Below are 21,576 nucleotides of genomic sequence, written 5' to 3'. Positions count from 1 at the left end.
AGGTGGGACTGAGTATCACTGACATACTAGGAGTACACATCTATTTCAAGAGGTCATCATACAATCAAAATTGATGTCCCTCACCCGCCCCCGACTTCCTCATTCCCTTCCCTTCTGTTCCTGCCTCTCTCCCCATCCCCAGGCAACCACTGATTTGTTTTCTGTTCTGATTAGTATATATTTCCTAGACTCTTATATAAATGGAATGATACAGTATTACACTTTTGTTTTTGGTCTGGCTTCTCTTCTCCCCCTTGGCATTATTATTTGAGACCCGAGATCCATTTTTTTTTTTTTTTGGCTGCACCGCTTGGCATGTGGGGTCTCAGTTCCCTGACCGGGGATCAAACCCATGGCCCCTGCTTTGGGAGCGTGGAGTCTTTTTTTTTTTTTTTTTTTTTTATTGCAAAGCAGTGTTCGTTATTATTATTATCATTTTAAACATTTTTATCAGAGTATAATTGCTTTACAGTGGTGTGTTTCTGCTGTATAACAAAGGGAGTCAGCTATATGTATACATATATCCCCATATCCCCTCCTTCTTGCGTCTCTCCCCCACCCTTCCTATCCTACCCCTCTAGGTGGTCACAAAGCACCGAGCTGATCTTCCTGTGCTATGCTGGGGAGTGCGGAGTCTTAACCACTGGACCACCAGGGAGGTCCCAGTAGTTTATTCCTTTTTATTGCTGAGTGGTACTCTGTTGTATGCATATACCACAATATGTATATCCATTCATCTGTTGATGGATATTTGGGTTGTTTCCAGCTTTGGGTGATTATGAATTAACCTGCTGTAAACAGTAGTGTACAGGATTTTGTGTGAACATACAGTTTCCTTTCTCTTGGGTAAATGTCTTGGCGTGGGATTGCTAGGTCATATGCGACATGTATAGTTAACTCTTTAAGAAACTGCCAGGGCTTCCCTGGTGGCGCAGTGGTTGAGAGCCCACCTGGCGATGCAGGGGACACGGGTTCGTGCCCCGGTCCGGGAAGATCCCACATGCCGCGGAGCGGCTGGGCCCGTGAGCCATGGCCACTGAGCCTGCGCATCCGGAGCCTGTGCTCCGCAACGGGAGAGGCCACAGCAAACTGCCAAACTATCTTCCAGAGTGTTTGTATCATTTTGTATTTCTGACAGCAGTGTAGAGATTTCCCATTTCTTCCCATTTACACATCTTGAGATCTTTCTTTTTTTATAACACACTGACTGAGAATTTGTGTAACAAGCTCTGTTTTGTAGGTCGTGTATGAGAGGTGTGAAAAGCTGCGGCCCACCCTCTTCCGGCTGGCAAGCGATACCACTGACGATGACGATGCGCTCGGTATGATCTTTTTTTTCTTTAATTTGAAAAAAAAAATTATATTTAGTTTTGGCTGCATTGGGTCTCTGTTGCTGCACGCGGGCTTTCTCCAGTTGGGGCGAGCAGGGGCAACTCTTCGTTGCGGTGCGTGGGCTTCTAATTGCGGTGGCTTCTCTTGTTGTGGAGCACAGGCTCTAGGCTTGCGGGCTTCAGTAGTTGTGGCTCGCGGGCTCTAGAGTGCAGGCTCAATAGTTGCGGCGCACGGGTTCAGTTGCTCCGCAGCATGTGAGATCTTCCCAGACCGGGGCTCGAACCCGTGTCCCCTGCATTGGCAGGCAGATTCTTAACCGCTGCACCACCAGGGAAGTCCCTTGGTACAGTCTTACTCTTTAGGCATAGACAGCACCCAAGAGTGCAGGACAGACGTGGGGCTTCCTGCCGTGCTGCTGACGCAGAAACAAGACAGTAGTCCCTAGGTGTTATGGTGGTTGGGCTTGGGGAGGGCGTGGCCTGAGTTGATTCTTCTAATTTCCAGAGGAATCTAGGTTTGAGCAAGAAATGAGCCGGCAAGTGTGAAAGCATAGAAAAGGGTGGAAACTTACCGTGTAGATTGGGTGTGAAGGGGATAGAAGAAAGAGCGGCTACAATTGAAGGCTTGAAGAAAGGCTGAACATTCTCAGGGTTCTGAGAAACAGCTGCGAGGGGCTCCTTGGAAGGTTTCACACCCAAAGTGCCTTCAGGGGCTGGGTGGGGAGTCTAAGTGGAGATACCAAGTGGAAGGCACAGGGGAGAAGTGTAATCCTGTCCACAGGTACTGAAACGTTTAAAACTATTTTATTTTATGGAAAACCTCAAAACATATAAAAGGGATTTATTCTATCCCCATGTACTCTTCACCTTTTGTTAATTAGCAACTCATGGCCAGTCTTTTGATCTTGTTTTATCTGTACTGCTTTCTCCCTCCATCCTCCCCCCTACATCCCCAATTCTATTTTTTTAATTTTAATAAGATCTGGCACCTTATTAGATGTCTGTTTGATGACTGTCTATGCATTTACTTTTATTTATTTATTTATTTACTTTACTTGCTTACTTATTTTTATAGGATCTTAGTTCCCCGACCAGGGATCAAACCCGTGCCCCCTGAAGTGGAAGCGCAGAGTCTTAACCTCTGGGCCACCGGGGGGAACTCCTCCCAATTCTATTTTTAAGCAAATTCCAAACATTTCAAAGTAACCAGTCAGTGTTCAGATTTTCCTGGGCATTTTCCCCTCTAATCATTCCTTGCTGACCCTCTTTCTTTTTTTAAAAGTTTGTTATAAATCAGTATCAAAAAGAAAAACCACGCTTTGTAATTGGGTGATATTTAAGTCCCTTTTAATGGATAGCCCCTGTTCTTTTTTACTTCATGCATGAAAAACATGTCCTTTGACTTGCAGAGTTTCTCTTGGTCTCAATTTTCTGATGGCATCTCCCATGGTATTTAATGTTTCTCTGTTCCTGATATTTCTGAAATTCCTGCTTTCTTATAAATTGGATCAGGAGGCTTGTTCAGATTCAGGTTCAAATAGTGGGGCGTGTGTCGGGGAGCAAGAATGCTTCACAGGTGATGTGAAGAGGCCCATGGTATCTGGTTTTCTGGGTTTTTTGTGGTGTAATTATTGTCTAAACCCGTTATTTCCTCTGGTTGCATTGAAGTCAGAGGTCACAAAATTTAAATTTTAATCACTTTGCACATGCCAAATAAAACACTTTGCCAGGTGAATTCAACCTCGTGTTAGTTCACAACTTCCATCCAGTTTAAAAATTGACAGGAAATGAATAGTTGGTTGCTCTTGCAGTGCTCTCCTAGTACCTGGCCTGCAGTGTTATACATAGCCCCTGGCCCTGTTGCTGTTCTGTCTGTCTCCTAGGAGAGGCTTTCTTGCAGGTAAACCAGATCATGAGATACTCTTGACATTTTTGAAATCCACTGCGTATTTTACACTTACAGGATGTTTCAATTTGGATGTCAGATTTTCATCAGGAATACTTGATCTGTGCTTAGATTTTACAAAATTTACAGGTGAAAAAGATTCGTGTATCAACTTGTTTCCTACATGCTTCCCAATGACTGAGTAAAGTACCAAAAATTTCTTTTAATATTTGCATCCACATTGACAAAATAGCTTTAAGTTTTGAATTAAAATTAAAGTTTTAGTTCCTCAGTTGAAAGACCCATATTTCAAGTGTTGGCCATCATATTGGACAGTACAGACAAAGAAAGTGAAAAAATTTGGTTCCTCCTACATCCTGTGAAGAAAGTGTTGAGGTTCAGGGATTGAGTGACTGGGTGTGCCAGGGGACTGATCTCATGATCTGGGGGCAGGAGGCATGGATATACTGAACCTGGTAGAGCCGTGTGACAGCTGCTTTGTGAAGTGGCTTAAAAAAGACTGAGATTGTTGGTAGCTAAACCAGGGGATTCTGATTTTTCTCTCATTCTTCAGCGGAGGTTCTCCAGGCAAATGACCTCCTCACCCAGGGAGTTCTGCTGTACAAACAGGTGATGGAGGGCCGTGTCACCTTTGGGAACACAGTGGTCAGCTCTTTGGGAGACATACCTGTCTCCAGAGGTATGTGCAGAGAGCCTCTCCCACCCTCTGCCGTGGGGCAGCCTGCAAACACCGGGAAAGAAATGGATTCCTGAACGCTCTGGGTTATGGTATAGAAATGAGAGAGCGTGTCCTCTTTTCCCTTTCCCTTGAGAACTGGTTTTATGTAGCCAGCCTCTGCCCCACTTACCATCAAGGGTTGACTGCTAGGCTGGAACTAGCTTTGGCTGTAAACAGAAGCGGTGGCTATACCGTGCTCAGGTTTGGATTGCACCTCTCATGAGTGCTTACTTACGGGAGCTCACACCAAAAAAAAAATGACCTTCTTCAAGTGGTTCCTAGTGCCAGGCTAGCTAAATCAGAATCATCTGGAGTACTGGTTAAAATGCAGGTTCTTGGACCTTCTGAATCAAGACTACTTAGAGCTGGGACCCGCATTTTTATCAAGCACTCGAGATGATTCTGATGCACTGTGGTCAGAACCTCAGAGACCTCTGACCTGGAGCAGTCAGCTCTGCTACTGTCCAGGTTGAATGGCCCGTTAGAGGATTCTGTGTTTACTGGGGTGGGAAGGCAGTTCCTCTGGCTACCTCGTATTTCAGATGCCACTCAAGGCTGTAAGTCAAGCCAGTCAGCTGAGGTGGAAGGTTCGTCTGGGGTGTGCTTAAGGGTGGGGTGATGTGATTGTCTTTTGATTGGGAGGAGGCCTGAGGGAAACTGATAACCTTTAAGTGGAGACTTTGCTCTTCTTCTGACTGACTCATTTTCCTAACTGTCTGTTTTCTAGTCTTTCAGAATCCAACAGGCTGCATGAAGAACTGCCCCCTGATTGACTTGGAGGTGGACAGTGGATCCGAGCCGGCCGGGACTGTGGCGCCATCTTTACTGCATCAGGACCTGGCAGCCTTAGGTGAGGGTGGTGTTTAGGGGGAGCAGGCACAGAATGGTCCTGATTCCCAGGGAAAGAGTAAGCCCACTCCCCTTGGGGAGAGTATGCCTGTTTTTAGAAGGAATTGGGTCTACCGGGAAGTTCAGAGAGGTCCTTCTTGTACTCAGTTCCAGATTTGCCATGAATGAGTTGAATGACTTTGGGTAATTTGTTTTGTCTAGGCTTTCTAAATGTTCTAGAAAGGATGATGGTATCAGTCTCCAATTCGTATCAGGTAGAGCTACTGATGTGCATCTCACTCTTCCTTCTTTACAGGGATCAGTGATGGCCCAGTTACCAAAAAGGTAAGGAAGCTCTTCCTAGGGACCGGAGAGGAGAGGGGAAGTCCCTCAAACCTACCTTCATGAGGGCAGCGCTGCCTGGGAGAGGGTGGAGGGCTACAGCATAGCCTGGTGGCAGGACTCGGAGGTCCAAAGCCTCTTCCTCACCTCTACTGTCTGGCTTGAACCCCTGGAGGGATTTTGCTCTCCTTCTTCCCTACCCTTTTCTGTTGTATCCAGGCTCCTGCTTACTAAAGGTCTGCTGAGGAGTCATGTCCTCTCGACCTTTCTCCACCTGCCCCAGGAATTGTAGTAAGCCTGGGCTTTGGGGTCAGGAGAGCTGAGCCATGATGTTACCATGGCTCATAGTCACTCATGCTCTGGCCTTAACGTTAGTCATTCTTGGTTTGACAGGTTGTGAGTCAGAATTGCGGTCAGGAAAAGAGGAACCCTACCACCAGCACACGGCCGGGTGGTGGTGTTCAGAGCCCTTCTGCAGAAAGGAACTTGCTGGATCTCCTCTCCCCGCAGCCGTCTCCGGGACCTCTGTGAGTCTTGTGGGCAAGGAACGTAGAAGAGTGGCTCCTGTGTGCAGTTCTCGCCCACTGCACGAGGCCAGGCAGAGGGGCCCAGGGATGCTGCTCTCCCTGAAGGGCTGCTTCCTTTCTATTGGAAGTTCAACGTGTGCTGCTCCTTTTACCCCGCATCCTAAGTCAGGAAAGTACACGTTTGGCCAGGACCTCCAAAAAGGGGTTTAAGGAGCAACAGCAGTAGATCATGATGATGTTTCTTGTCTTTATAGGTTTTTTTGTTTTTTTTTTTTTTTCCCTGATTTCAGTGTAATTTGAAGCAAAGTTTGATTACTAGAGGAATAGATAATATAGAAGGTCCCAAATATCACTCTCTAAAGACAATGTTGAATGGTCCTTCTTTGCTTTTTTTCTACATATGTAGTAATGTGTTACTGTGGCTTATTTTTACACAAATGAGATTATAATTTACAAACTGTACTCCACTGTGGTTTTTCATATCACACATCTTGGATACATTTTCATCAATTTATGTAAACTTGCCTCATTCTAATAGTTGAATAATAATTCATATACATATAATATATATATTTAATCATTTCCCTCTTGTGGATATTTACATAGCTTCCAGGTTGGAGGAACCTGTAGTGTTTCTATAGTACAGATTTGTAAAAGCAGAGGTGCTCTCAGGTATGAGTATAAACATATTTTCATAGATCCCGTCCCTTTGCCTCTGGCAAGGCTGGAACACTTTGCCTTCCCCGAAACAACCTGAGAGCCTGTGTCCCTGGTGGAGACCACAGAGCTGGGTGGAAATGGAGATGTGCTGGGAGGTCATTCTTGTTAGTACCCGTAGGGGGTTTCTTCCTACTTTACTGTTTATAACCACTTGACTTGGGGTCAGTAATAATTCTAATTTTGGTGGGTTACTTACGTCTGGAGTTTGGTTTTCCATAAATGTTTTTGATTTGTATTCCAAATGGACAAAATCATGAAGTATGAATGAAGTGGTCAATGTAACTTGTGCTGTCATCTTCCTAGCTTACGTCACGCTGGTGATCATGCATGGGAAACTTCATCAGACTGAGCTACTTGTTGTCAGAGACTGCCTGACAACTACAACATTAATTACTTTATTGGGTCCTTATTGTATGCACACATACCGCTCAGTGCTCTTCATACACTTTCTCATTTAATTCTTCTAACAGCCTATGAGATAGATACTAAACTGTTTCTATTTTACAGATAAGAAAACTGAGGCATGGGTTAGATTACTTGTCTAAAGTCATACACGAGTAAAATATATACATATACACATGCATACATATTTATTTTTTTCCCCTTATTTTTCAGAAAACCTAATCAGATTCCTGGAATTCTCTGCAGTTTTTGCCAGTCTTGATATTATTTCTTTGCAGGAATTATATTCCACAGAAAAGTATCCCCAAGGAAGTGCCACCAGGTACTAAGTCCTCTCCAGGTTGGTCCTGGGAGGCTGGCCCATTGGCTTCTTCTCCGTCTTCCCAGAATACACCTCTGGCTCAAGTGTTTGTCCCTTTGGAGTCTGTTAAACCCAGTAAGTACAGTTTCACCCTTTTCCCCCCTTTCTGTTAGATGCCCAGCTTCTGGCATCTGGATTGGTATGGGTGGCTCTTAAACTGGGGAAGGTGAGTGGGGGAGAGATGTTGCCTGGGGACAGAGGATAAGGCGGCTGGCCCATCTTCCCTTAGCTAATACTTTTTTTAGTTTTCTCTGTCTTGGGGTTGACACTGAAGGATATTGGCAGGCGGAATTTAATTAGGGGCCTTGAATCCACTTACGGAGATGATCTTCATTTGGAATTCAAGAAGGGAATGTTCAGTGTGATCTGAAATAACTCAGCAGAGATGGAATTAGAAAGAAAGGAAGAATTTGGCTGGTGATCCTCTTCCTTTCTAATGATCCTCATTAAAGCAGGAAAAGTAGCTATTAACCTCCCTTACAAAGAAAAGGAAACGGAAGGCCCAGCTAAGTAAGGTGAGACTGCCTGTGGTCAGCACACTGGTATGTGAGCGGGAAACAACTGGGGTCTTTAGATCTAGGGCCTGGGCCCCTTCCTTGGGCACAGGGCCTTCCTGTGGCTCAGTGTGGTGAGCTCAGATAACAGAGGGCCCTGGAACCAGGCAGAGGAAATAAAGTCAGCAGTGGGGGCCCTTTGCATACTTACTTTGTTAATTTTTATTTAAACATAATAAATATTCATTGTTAATTTCCTGGTTTTGATAATTGCACTGTAGTTATATATAATGTTAACATTTGAGGGAGCTGGGTGAAGGGTACATGGGAATTCTGTGTGTTTTTGTAACTTTTTGTAAATGTGAAATTATTAAAAAACGAAATTAAAAACAAAAACAATATTCAATATAGTTTTGGAAAAGATAGAATAGAGCAGAAAATTAAAATCATCTGCACCATTACCACCCAGAGTTGGAAGTTCTGTTAATGTCTTGATGTATTTTCCTGTTTTATCCATGTACGTATCGTATATTTAATAAATTGTCACCATAGTATATATTACTGTTTTATATCCTGCTTTATTTAATATTATAAGCTATAGCATTGTTTCATGCCCTTACTCTTCAAAACCTTGATTTTTAAAAAATGAATTCATTCTTATGGCACTAACATGTACTGTAACTCATTTATTCAGTTTCTTTCTGAAGGATAATTTGTTTCCAGTTGTTTACTGTTATAAACAGTGTTACAGTGAACACCCATTGCAAAAAATGGAGATCCATTTTTGAAACTTTCCTGATTATTTCATTAGTATATATGCTTAAAAGTGGAAATGCTGGGTGTAGACATTTAAAATTTTGATCTTCGTTACTTCCTGGAAGGGTTGCCTTTTTCCCCATAACCTCACTTCCATACCTCATGAGTATTTTCAGTCTTTTAAATCTCCAACAGTTTCATTGTTAAACTATATTTTTATAATGTGCGTTTTGATAAGTGATGTTTGGCATGAAATAAGGATCTTCATTAAAATTTTTTCCAGGTGGTTAGCAAGCTGCCTGCCATTTATTGAATCAGCCAGTGATTTTCAAAGATATGCCCTTGACATGTCAAATTCTCATATTTGGGTCTGTTCTGCATGCTGTTTTCAATTGCAATTTCGTACATATCTGAGTATTTGTTAATGCAAATAGCCCTACTCTCCCTTCTTTTTTAATGGTTAGTCTAATGTATCTTTTCCCAAAATTAACCTACGAATCATTTCTTAGCTAAACTAGAACAATCCCTTTAGTATTTCCAAGACCTCATTAATTTGAAGAGATCTGCTGTCTTTATAGTTTTGTAAAATTAAATATAAGAGATGTGTATGTGTATGTAGTCATACAAAAGAAACCAGAAGGATATAGGCCCAGATGTTAGCAGTGCTTATTTCTGGGGAGTATTAAGGGTGTTTTTATTTCCTACTTTATGGTATCCTGTATTTTCTATAGTGTTCATACATTATTTTATTTTTTATTTTTATTTATTTATTTATTTTGCGGTACACGGGCCTCTCACTGTTGCGGCCTCTCCCCGTTGCGGAGCACAGGCTCCGGACGCGCAGGCTCAGCGGCCATGGCTCACGGGCCCAGCTGCTCCGCGGCACGTGGGATCTTCCCGGACCGGGGCACGAACCCGTGTCCCCTGCATCGGCAGGCGGACTCTCAACCACTGCGCCACCAGGGAAGCCCTATACATTATTTTAATCGTAATTATTTTCTGCTCAAAAAAAAGAGTGTTTTTTTTTTTTTTTTTTTTTTTTTCTTAAACTGGTACTGGATGGTTGGATGGAGGGGAGGAGATCAGTTTGGAATGTCACAGGAGTCCAACTAGAGGTAACGAGGACTTGGGTTATGGTGGTGCAGAGGGTTAATTCCAGGAGCTGTTCTGACTGGAGAAGCAACAGGATTTGGTGATAGGTGCACATCTCTTTCAAGCATGGCTCCTCTTTCAGGGGTTTGTAATAGTGCTAATCCTTTTGGTTGGGTCCTTCTCTACCAGGCAACCTGCCTCCTGTTATCGTGTATGACCGGAATGGATTCAGAATTCTGCTCCACTTTTCCCAGACTGGGGCCCCCGGCCACCCAGAGGTACAGGTGCTGCTGTTGACCATGATGAGCACGGCCACCCGGCCTGTCTGGGACATCATGTTGCAAGTAGCTGTGCCAAAGGTGAGTCAGCGGCTGGCCCACTCCTTTAAATTTTTCAGTAAAGGCTATCATTTTTGAGCACCAGGTCCTTTGCTGGGATGTTATCTATTAGGTGGAAGGGTTAGAATCTTCACTCAAAGTAGGTTAAGATAAAATGGGAATTTTGTTGGCTCATTTAACTGAGGATTCCTGAATGTCTGACTTCAGATATGGCTGGATTCAGGTAAGTTTTTAAACAGTTCCTTAAGAATCTGTCACTGTCCATCTCTTGACTTTCTTTTTCCTCTCTGGACCCTGTTATCTCATAGACTCCCTCCACCAAGCAGGAAAATGGTTACCAGCGGCTCGAGAGTTACACGGTCCTTATCGCTTTTTATCTCAGAAGGAAACTCTCCCCTGACATGAGGCGTGCATATTGATTACCTAAGGAAGGGCTAGGATTGGCCTTATTGGTATTACTTGCATACCTTGGACCAGTAACTCATGTTATAGGGTATGAGGTACTCTGGCCAAGTTGCATGTTATGTTTTTTTTCTCGAGGGAAGTAGCTCCCCACAGATTAACAGCCATACCAGAATCACAAGAAATGGGCAAGGGGCCTGTCCTGAAAGGAAGGATTCAAAGCAGACAAAAATAAACTATGTGTTTTCTAATACTCATGGTAATTATGTAGCGCATGTACTATTATTACTTCTGTCTTATAAATTAAATGATCAATCCAAGGTTCAGAAAGGTTAAATATTTTGCCCCAAATCATAGATCTAGTAAGAGCCAGAGTTAGAGTTCAACTCAAGATATGCTCTCACTCTTCATGCTGCCTCTCAGAAGCCAACCTTTGATCACACAACTTCAGATACATTCCATGTATGGGTGGAAGGGTTTTTGGATCCTTTCATCAGCTGCTGGGGTGGAGGCCAAGCTCTCCTGTTCACCTGATCTCCCTCATTAAAGCTGTAGTTTGTTAGGAATGAGTTATATGTTGGATTCTTTTTCCCCCCAATAGTCAATGAGAGTGAAACTACAGCCAGCGTCCAGCTCCAAGCTTCCTGCTTTCAGTCCTTTGATGCCTCCAGCAGTGATCTCTCAGATGCTGCTGCTTGACAATCCACACAAAGTATGTCCTGGTGTCTGTGGTAGCAGGGAAATGGGGGCCCCTGAACTCTAGGGAGGCAGCTGGGCAGGTGGAGAGAGGTATATTGAGGTCTTGCTTTGGTTGGGATGGTGGTAGAATGTCCCTTGTCAGAGTCCGTTTTCCTTTGGGGCTTATTGAAAGATCTGTGGCCAGATTGTCATAGCTGGGGACCAAGGGAGTGGTACACACTCACCCTAATCCCATGGAGTCCTCTGAAAGGGTGAGGCCAGTCTGTACTCTTAGCTGGTCTCCAGGACTGCAAAAGCGTGGGAGGACTCCCAGGATGTAAGCCTGGCTTCCTTTGTGTTTGTAGTCCCAGAGGGTCAAGGCCGGGGTGTGCCTGTCATACAGTTGCTCGAAGCCCTCACCTGGGTGGAGTTCACATACATATACTGTTACTTGGTGACCACAGGGTGGGTAAAGGCTTTTACTCTGGGCCTGTCTCTGTGTTCACTCCCCACTAATATAACGTCTTTTATCTTTGCTCAGGAGCCCATCCGGTTACGGTATAAGCTGACATTCAACCAGGGTGGACAGCCTTTCAGCGAAGTAGGAGAAGTGAAAGACTTCCCAGACCTGGCAGTCTTGGGTGCAGCCTAACTCCTCACTGGACAGACCCTGCCATTCAAGCTTAGGCCAGTGTTACTTTCGCTGTCTAGATAGGACTAATCACGGTGATTTAGTGCAGAGTGCCAAGAGTTCTATCCTGACATCAGGCTCTGGATGCCAACCTCTGACTTATTCTGCAGATATTGTTTGTGTATGTGTGTGTGTGTGTGTGTGTGTGGCCCGGGGGCCGAGGGGCAGGGATGTGGGCGGTGTGGGAAATGCTAAAGCATTTCTGCTAACCATCTGCTACGATCATATCTGGTTTTGCATGTTGGTGGACACTGATGTCCCTGCCTCAAGTTGGAGGTTTTATAAGCCAAAGTTGTTGTTGTTGTTTTCCATGTATTATTATCTTTCCATTCATCCACTCTGTGCCTTGTCAGCCTTTGAAAGACTTGGTTGCTCCCAGGCTGCTGTTCTCAGGGACCTTAAAAGGGACCTGGTTGGTCTTGGGGCAGAGTGTCTTCTGGGACACTCTCTTCCAAGAAAGACCTTGTCTCCATTTCCATTAGCGAATGCTGCTTGCATGTGTTCAGGAAGATCTTCTAAATGGAATGCTTGTTGCACTGTGTTCTAGGCGAGGGGCTGCCACTAGACCAGAGGACCGTGCTTGGTGGGCCAATCATGTCTTTCACCACTGTGCCTTAGAATTGCCCATAGATGGATCCTTCAGGGCAGAGGGGAAAGCAGATCCCAGGCCTTATTCAGGCCTCAGGTTCCAAGGGTCGGGCAGCCTGTCTGGACCCTTCCTCAGGACCCTCATCTCCATCCTCATCCTCTTTCACCACAAGCGTTTATCCAGAGCTCTTTGATTGTGACACCATGCCAGTCATTGTAAATCATAACTAACAGGTTCGCCCTGGCCTATTGACTTCACAATCCAAGATGAAGAACTGTGATGCACGTGAGATATCAAGTGAGTTTAGCAATGAAAAGTGATGACTAAATACAGAAAGTCGTTGAATAAATACCCGTGTAGCAAATATACTTTGTGGAGTTTTGAGTAAGTAGGAGATGCAAAGCCTGTTGCATTTCAAGGTAATAGACTTGAAGGGATCATTCATCTATTGAAGTAAGGAAGACTTCCTGAGGGTTGTGGAACCTTAAGAACTGCTTCAGTGAAGAGAAGCCCTGAGGATCTGAATGAAGCTGGAAGAGAGGTGGATTCTTGTTACAGTCATGGTGTGAAGGAAAAATTCAGGCTTGCAGTCAGTTAATACTTAGCACCTACAATGTGCTATAGGCATTTGTGCATGTTTTACAAGTCTTGCTTGGCCTGATGGATGGGTGAAGAGAGCTGAGCCTGGCTGAGATGGCCTGATGAAGGATGCAAGATCCAAGCAGCTCACCTGTCTGGGTAGGATTCTGCCTCAGAAACTGCAAGGCTCTGTTTGGGGCTCTTTATCACAAAATCTGGTACTCTACAGTCTGATCTTTTACCTTCTACATATAGTTGGAAATCTGCCAGCACTATGGTGGGGATGGGAGCTGTAAAAAATCAAAAGGTATGTTACTTTTAAAGCAAATGTGAAAACTCATAAAACAGATAAACGATGGGGTGACTTCTTCATTTGGCATAACTCATAAGGTTCATTTTAATCTAAAATTTTGTGTTCAAATATTCTATATAGCTTTTATAGGCTCTAGCTATTTCATAAAGCCTCCTAGAGGTGCCCATCATAAAGATGATGCCTACCTAGAACTTCCATCAAAAATGCGTGAATGAGACCTACACGTGAAACCACCTTTATCACATAGTTAAAAGGTAGACTCACTGCATGTGAACATTCTTCTGTCTTCTGGGAGACAGACTCCCAGTGGTGCTCTGCTTAGATAGAGTTGGACAGGGTAAGGGGCTAGGGAGGTTGGTGTCCTGAAAGTGGCCCTGGTTTATGTTATCAGTGCCTTCTCATTATGAAGTTCAGCGACCACTTAAGAAGAACCAACCCGTATCTTTTATTCACTCAGCAAGTTGTTGTTGACTAGCTACTGTGAGCCGAGCACTGGTGTAGGCACTGCAGATACAGCAGTGATAGAAGGTCCCTGCCCTCGTGGGTCTTCTGATGGGGAGAGACAAATCCATAATGTGTCTGGTGGAGATTTGGCACTGACGATCCAGTGTTTTCCCCTATCCTGAACTCTTCCTTCTGGGATCCTGCTCATTCCTATTTCTTGACTTACCTCTGACTGTTCTTTTTCCTCTGTCCCTTAAATGTGTTTCCATAGGGTTTAGTCCTTAGGACTTTTCTAAGCATTCTGGGCAGTTAACTACTAGATGGGTGGTAGACCTCTATCTCAGGCTTCCACCTCCTTGCTGACATCAGGTCCATATTTTAAGCCGTCTAATGGATATCTATCTGGAGGTTCCACTGTTGCCTCCAAGTGCTCAGAATGGAACACAGCAGCTTCTCTCATTCTCTCTCTGTTCTTTTATTTGAAAGCACCTACCCAAGCCTACATAGGTCCTTGATTCTTGCTTCATCTCCGTCCCCCTCAGTACTTTTGTCTCGTCTAGTCCATTTCTAAATAGTATCACATCTTGCCCTCCCCACTGCCCCACTGCATTCACATCGTCAGTGCCCTGGCTTGGCTTTTTTTTTTTTTTTTTTGGACGGTGCTGTAGCCTGCCTCTCAGTTCTCCTCTGAGCCATTATACTTGCCAGCATCAGAATTCTGTAACATACCGGGGCACTTGACCCCTGCTGAAAAACTGTGAATGGCTTCTTATGCCCTAAAAGCCTATGCAGCCAAATTCAAGTTGTTTACTCTGGCGTTCAGTGCCCTTCTGTAACTTTGTATGCTCCTTACCCTTCTGGCATCATCTGTCAAGAGTAGAGCACACTTTGCCAGAGCCACTAGAAAGTCCCTTCATGTTTTGATAATGCCGTGTTTTCTCGTATCTCTTTGACTACACCTGTAGTTAACTCCTTTTGTCTCTTCAGTGATTTAAGATTGGGCTAAAATGCTGCTCTATCTGTGAGACACTCGTTGAGAGGAGATGAGCTGTGGATATAGTAAAGGTTGAAAAAAGGATAAATAATGACCAAAAACATGAATATTACCCATTAGAAATAAAACAGTGTAAATTGAGAGATCAGACATGGAAGGTTAAAAGCAAAGGTGATATTCTCATACAAATAGTGTTTAGTACAGTGTTCATAAATCACAAATACTTTGAATATATCTAATGCAGAAGATGCTCACCCAGGCCCAAAATATAAAATTCTACAAACTAGTGTGTTTGTTTTAAACTAAGAAGAAAAACAATAGAGTGCTAGCCATATTTTGTTTCATATATTTTTAAGCAGTAACAGCCTGACCTCTTTCATCTGGAAGGAGACAGAGTCAAGTAGATAAGCAGGAAGTATCCTCAGAGAAGATAAGGCCAAGGGCCAGAGATCTCATCACACATTTAATGTAAGCTGAAATGGAAAAACTCCAGGCCTTTAGTTCCCTTGTCCAGTGCATTCCCGACTATACCATGTTCATTCTGAGAAAGCGTGCATCTAAAAATGTGTAAACATTCTGCTCCTTTGACTTTTATTCTTGAACACTTACTTTATCCCACAGCTAGAGGTAATACTACGATTTTAAAAGCTGAAAAACATATTGCAGTGTTACAGGCTCCAGATACATAGGCTTTTAAAGTTTGAAGTCTTCTGAAGCCCCAACAGTTTGAAGTAATTAAGTCAACCCTTACTTGTAATTCCATTCTTTAGCTTCGCGTACTACCTCTAGCCATGTGACCTGAGACAAGTAATTTGTCCTCTTCCGCTTCCTTCCCTGTAAGGTGCATAATACGCTTGTTTTGAGAAATGAGTTAATAAATGTGAAGTGACTCCAGTACTTCATAGGACTAAGCTGAGACTCATATTTCATTTACTGTTTGCTTGTCCACCTGGCTTCCAATACATGAACAGACTTGACTTACCTTACCCATAACCTTTTTGGCCGTGCCGTGAGGCTTGTGGGATCTTAGTTCCTCGACCAGGGATCGAACCGAACCCTCGCCCCCTGCAGTGGAAGCGCGGGCGGAGTCTTAACCGCTGGACTGCAAGGGAAGTCCCTATGACTATTTGAAGTTTACCTCATGAAATAAGTGCAAGCAAATATTTTAAATTTTGGCAAGGTTCAAATTAATAGTGAGATGCAGTAAATGTCAAGGATAGAAAGTAACAAAACATTGGAAACCTTAACCCTAAGTCTAGTCAAAAGCAGAAATCTGTAACAATATACTTAGAAAGTAATCAACAGCACTTCCTATAAAACAGTTAAATTTTGTAAACAAGGCTATGTAATTCTAAAATTCATAACCCTGTCACCCAAATCTGAAGCAGATACCTTTTAGTCTATTCTTGTTTTTGAATGCATAGGTAAAATATTAACTTTAAAGCTAGTGGCAGGACTTCCCTGGCGGTCCAGTGGTTAAGACTCTGCGCTTCCACTGCAGGGGGCATGGGTTCGATCCCTGGTTGGGGAGCTAAGATCCTGCAAGCCACGTGGCGTGGCTAAAATAAATAAAGCTAGTGGCATATTGAAAGAATACACTGTGTAAAGCCTTTGGGAATGCAGTCAGCCACTTAATAGCTCAAATGGACAATTTGATCATCTCAATAGATGTAGAAAAGGCATTTTCTCTCATTCGTTGTTTATTCCTAATAGAATCAAACAACCAGCATCATGTTTAATAAGGAAATGACAACAGAGGCTTAAACACAAAGGTTTCTTTTCTCATTCAAAAGAAAGCCAGAAATAGTCCCAAACCATTTGTGGTGTCAACTGAAAAAAAATGCGCAACTTAAAAGTTGAGAATTTTATTTGGCAGACTTACTGAGAATTGTAGCCAGCGATACAGCCACTCATAGCTCTGAGGGACTGTTCCAAAAAGGTAAGGGAAGAGCCAGGATATATAGGAGTTTTTGTTGGGGGAAAAAACAGCACTCTCCCCCATGTGTTTAAACATCAAAAAATTTTAATCACCAAAACAGACATCTCAAGTTAATGATTTTAGTGCTTTTCTATGTATGGGAAAGATGCAAGAGACTGGACTCTGAAATCATTCCGTTGATGCGTGTCTTAACTATTTAGGGCCAGTATCTTGTTTTTTTTCCCATTCTGATTCCCCTCAGAGTACACCACAGGGGCAGCTGCCGGGGTTGATGGCTTTATGGCTGCAACATCCTTTGTTTATGGAAGTGGCAAGTGACATTCTTAGTCCACAGTGGTATAAACATCACAAAGTTATTAGGGACCTAGAGCTCCTACCAGCCCTAAGTCAGCACCCAAGGACGTGCTCCTCCACATTATGTTACAAGCTTTAACTGCTGACTTCTAGGCAACAGGAAGGGAGTGGGGGAGCCAGGAATAGAGGAAAACTGCTGACGTTCTTAAGGTTTCCTGGAAAATTTACGTGATATTTGCATTCACATCTTATTGGCTATTTAGTAGCATGGCCAATCCAAGGTGCAGAGAAGGCTAAGAAATTGTCATATTTGCATACAATGCCACACACTTGGCTAAGGAAGAAGGGGAGATTGGATATTGTAACAATTTATCTGTTTACCATAAGACACTATGGCAATCTATTCTGATTAAAACCAAACAACTCAGGTATTTGTATGTATGTATGACTGTTTATATTTGGGTTATAGAATTACAGATTTGTTTTCTTTAAAATTTATCTGAATTTTCTAAAGTTTCTAAACTGAAAAAACATTATTTTTAATTCTCAATGTTAGTTTTTCAAAACTAAAACAACAAAAGGTGGAAATTCTTCCCACCAACCGATTACCTTCCTAGGAGAGAATATTACTAGTTCCTCATCTGTCCTTGAGGATATTCTAGGCATTTTTAAACAAATGAACTGTTCCATACTTTGCTTTTTTTAAAATGTAACAATATAGATGATTTGGTGATAATGCCGTTATCAGTATGAACTGTGTTATAAAAAAGAACAGCCCCTGCTTTCCTCTCTTCTGACAGCAGATGGTATCAGTCACTTACATGCTGAAAGTGCTTTGTATTAAAACTGGCACATGAAGTTGCTGATAGTTTCCATGTATCTCCAGCCTCTCACTTCCACTGGCTCCATTCCTGTGGGCCCAAGCCTGCTTGAGTCTGCCCTGCAGCCCTCCCCCTTCCTCCTGCCTTGTTTCTGGTAGCCCTGCATGGTAGAGTGAAACAAGCATGGGTTTTGGGGTCAGGTTCAGTTTCTGGTTTTCTTGCCACCTTGGGCAAGTCACTTAACAACTCGGCCTTGGTTTTTATATTCTTAAATGGTAAAAATGTTAAACATCTACTTCATAGGTTTTGGTGAGGATTTAATGAAGTCACCAAAATACCAGACATGGTAGGTACTCTTTAAATATATAGGTGCTATTATTTCTCCTCAAATTGCCTCATCTGAGGTTTCTCTTTTTTAATTTACTACCTTAACTTGTGGTGACTTCCATTTCATCACTATGTTCATTTCAAAACCTCCTGCTCTCATGGAAACCAATGAAATTTTGCTAAGGATACTAATAACCTAATATTTGCAGAGACAGCAAAAAAGGTTGCATTGGATAAAATCTGACCATCCTCTCTATATTTGTTAAGATGAGGGTCAACTTCAGGAAATGGAAAAAACTCAAGGTAACAGTGGCTTAAAAGATATTTATATCTCTGTATTAGCTTCCCAGCATTCCTGAGCAAAGCTGGGTGACTTAACAGAAATTTATCGACTAGCAGTTCTGGAGGCTAGAAGTCTGAAATCAGGGCCACGCTTACTCTGAAACCTGCAGGAGAATCCTGGTGATCTGCGACAGTCTTTAGCATTCCTTGGCTTTTAGCTGCATCACTCCAGTCTCCGCCTTCATTGTCACGTGGCGTTCTTCCTGTGTGTGTCTCCCATGACCATCTTGTAAGGATACTGATCATATTGGATTAGGGGCTCACGCTACTTCCATAAGATCTCATCTTACCTAGTTTCATCTGCAATGATGCTATTGCCAAATAAGGTCACATCCTGAGGGACTAGGGTTAGGATTTGTATCTTTTCTGGGGGGTCAGTGGGGGGAGACACAATTCAACCCATAACACTCTCAAGAACCCCAGAGGTAGTGAGACTAGGACTGGTGTGCAGTCCATGGTCAGGCACCTAGATGCCATCAATCTGTTGCCCTGCCGTGAGTGACTTAATTCCTAAAAACACTTCATGGTTCAAGATGACAGTTATAATTCTAGCCATCATGTTCACATTCCAGCCAGCACGAAAGGAGAGTAGAGTACACGCCATTCTTTTAAGAACATCTCCTTGAAGTCCCACATAAAAGCTCTGCTCACGTTCCAGTGGCCAGCACTTAGTCACATGGACACACTTAACTTGTTTTTCTTTTTTGTTTTTTTTTTACATCTAATTTTTAATTCATTTACTTATTTAATTTTAATTTTATATTGGAGTATATTTGGTTTACAATGTGTTAGTTTCAGGTGTGTAGCAAAGTGATTCAGTTCTACATATACATATATCCATTCTTTTTCAGATTCTTTTTCCATATTGGTTATTACAGAATGAGTAGAGTTCCCTGTGCTATATAGTATGTCCTTGTTTGTTATCTATTTTTTATACAGTAGTGTGTATGTGTTATTTTTTTTTGGACACACTTAACTTTAAAGAATGCTGGGAGGGCTTCCCTGGTGGCGCTGTGGTTGAGAGCCCGCCTGCCGATGCAGGGGACACGGGTTCGTGCCCCGGTCCGGGAAGATCCCACATGCCGCGGAGCGGCTGGGCCCGTGAGCCGTGGCCGCTGAGCCTGCGCGTCCGGAGCCTGCGCTCCGCAACGGGAGAGGCCACAACAGTGAGAGGCCCGCATACCGCAAAAAAAAAAAAAAAAAAAAAAGAATGCTGGGAGATGTTTTTGTCTTGAGAGGCTATGGACCCACTGAGGAGAACAGAACAGAATCAGGAGATAGCTAGCAGTGTCTGCCACACACTCCTGATGCTTTCTTGTCCCATGGTTTTCTGATTCTCTTCTGATTCTTCCCCCTGTTCTTCCTCCCACCCTAAACTTCCAAATATAGGCATGCTGCTAAAGGCTTTATCATTAACCTTCATTGCTACTCTACTAAATCTCCCTGAAGTACAAATCTGACCCTACTACTTCTCTAATCACAACCTTTTGATCATTTCATTGGATAAAGTAAAACAAATTTCCCTAGCATTCAAGGTTCTCCATAGTATAGCTTCATCCAGTCTTGGCTTCATCTGATTCTCATTTTCCCTTTTTGGAAAATAGAAATAATAACCCGCCTTGACTCCAAAGGCTGTGAGGATTAAAATGGAAGTGTAAGGGAAAGCAAGTTTAATCTGTAAAGGTCTGTAAACATGTAAGGAATCTAGTGCTCTGTTCCTTCACATGGATGGATGGGTCCTATGCTGTAGCCAATCTGGACTCTTCCCTGACCTCTGAATCTGTCTAGTAGGAATGGAGAGGCTTCCACACATCTTAGCTCTGAGGAGGAAGACCAGTCTTTTCTGGTAAACCTGGTTTATGCCAATGATCCAGACATGCAGCTGCAACCTGATTCTGATCACTGGGCATTTTTCTCATATCCTGTTATTTTTCAGCTGGTTTTTTATTTCTTTTTTTTTTTTGCGGTACGCGGGCCTCTCACTGTTGTGGCCTCTCCCGTTGCGGAGCACAGGCTCCGGACGCGCAGGCTCAGTGGCCATGGCTCACGGGCCTATCCGCTCCGCGGCATGTGGAATCTCCCTGGACCGGGGCTCGAACCCGTATCCCCTGCATTGGCAGGCGGACTCTCAACCAATGCGCCACCAGGGAAGCCCTCAGCTGTTTCTTTCTGTTGAGTGCTCTGCTTATGGGACAGACTCACCTGCTAGACAACAATATTATATACCTTTGGCAGGGGCTATTAAGGTTTGTACCATGTTATGATGTGCTGGCACACCTCCCTATACATGGGGTAGCAAGGAAATGTATTAACCAAATTTAAGAACCCAGAGGCAGTGAGTCTAGGGCTGGTATGACAGTCCCAGATCTTTCAGTGTCCTCTCTTTCCATTTCCAACAGCCATTCCTACCAACCTGTCCATAAGAGTTCCCCAAGGGCAGGTGTTGTAAGAAGCAAAACTGTCCCACATGAAGCCAGTCTGGGTGACCTGGACAAGCATAACACCCATTTAGGGAAGGGTGACGCAGTTTTGGCATGTCTCAAAAAGTGTGGGCTCAGAGGCAGAACTTTTGGCTATGGCCCAGTAAGGAAATTTGCAAGTCCTCTCTCCAAAAAGGCTAGCTATAAAGCTAGACAAATTTGACAAAAATAACCATTTCAGTGCTACAGAAATCAAATAAAGGTAGATGGCAATCTGAGAAGTGTTTATGCTTGAAAAGCCACTGAAGTTTGGGTAAACAACATTTGCAGTTTCTGTCATTCTTCCCTGGGGCTGCATCCAGCCTCTCCCTTGCACCAACTCTGTAGGATATCTTCTTTGAAATGATGTTAGCAGAAGTGACAGTTGCTGTGGTGGGCAAGTGGGGAGGGCCAGCAGTTCTACTAGTTTGATGTTGTGGTCATCATTAGAAAAAGCATGTATCTTGATGAAGATGTGCACATGTACATCAGGGACCAGAGAGAACCCAAACTAACCACACAATCCCAGCTGACACTAAGGCTGCATTCACATGCTGAGGAAACACAAAGGGGCACAGTGGAAAGGAAAAGCTGGGACCAACTTGAAAGTGACCTGATATTTTGAATGTGCTCCCTTATCCACACACAGATCCACTGACAGGACAGAAGCCCTACCAGCTCAAAAAATTTGGTACAACTGTAGTCTGATCATTAACTGCCTTTAAGCTATGTAGACACAAGAAGTCAGATTTTAAAATAAAATAAAAACAAAAAAAAATAGAGACATCAGAAGCTACACACCATAGGGGAGAAATTTCATGAATTTATCTCAGGCAAGCTACTAAACAAGCAAACAAAAACAGGAACAATCTTTGGGGAGTCCAGAATC

The 21,576-nt window shown here is 43.3% G+C and overlaps 1 protein-coding gene across 3 annotated transcripts in view; it reads left to right on the top strand.

Annotated features, from left to right (window-relative positions):
- Nucleotides 1-15,416, top strand: part of GGA2 (golgi associated, gamma adaptin ear containing, ARF binding protein 2) — a 33,408-nt gene extending 17,992 nt beyond the window's left edge. For all 3 annotated transcript variants that reach the window (XM_059037000.2, XM_067013131.1, XM_067013132.1), the window contains exons 9-17: nucleotides 1,241-1,322; nucleotides 3,791-3,916; nucleotides 4,683-4,805; nucleotides 5,100-5,128; nucleotides 5,519-5,652; nucleotides 7,053-7,210; nucleotides 9,667-9,836; nucleotides 10,819-10,929; nucleotides 11,437-15,416. In XM_059037000.2, coding sequence (XP_058892983.1) covers nucleotides 1,241-1,322; nucleotides 3,791-3,916; nucleotides 4,683-4,805; nucleotides 5,100-5,128; nucleotides 5,519-5,652; nucleotides 7,053-7,210; nucleotides 9,667-9,836; nucleotides 10,819-10,929; nucleotides 11,437-11,547 — 1,044 coding nt within the window. In that variant the 3' untranslated portion in view covers nucleotides 11,548-15,416. The remainder of the gene's footprint in view (nucleotides 1-1,240; nucleotides 1,323-3,790; nucleotides 3,917-4,682; nucleotides 4,806-5,099; nucleotides 5,129-5,518; nucleotides 5,653-7,052; nucleotides 7,211-9,666; nucleotides 9,837-10,818; nucleotides 10,930-11,436) is intronic.
- Nucleotides 15,417-21,576: the final 6,160 nt, after the last annotated feature.

The sequence above is a fragment of the Kogia breviceps genome, chromosome 14 (genome assembly GCF_026419965.1).
Source record: "Kogia breviceps isolate mKogBre1 chromosome 14, mKogBre1 haplotype 1, whole genome shotgun sequence".
Classification (NCBI taxonomy): domain Eukaryota; kingdom Metazoa; phylum Chordata; class Mammalia; order Artiodactyla; family Physeteridae; genus Kogia; species Kogia breviceps.
Note: the sequence above shows the minus strand (reverse complement) of the source record. Positions and strands in the feature narration are given on the sequence as shown.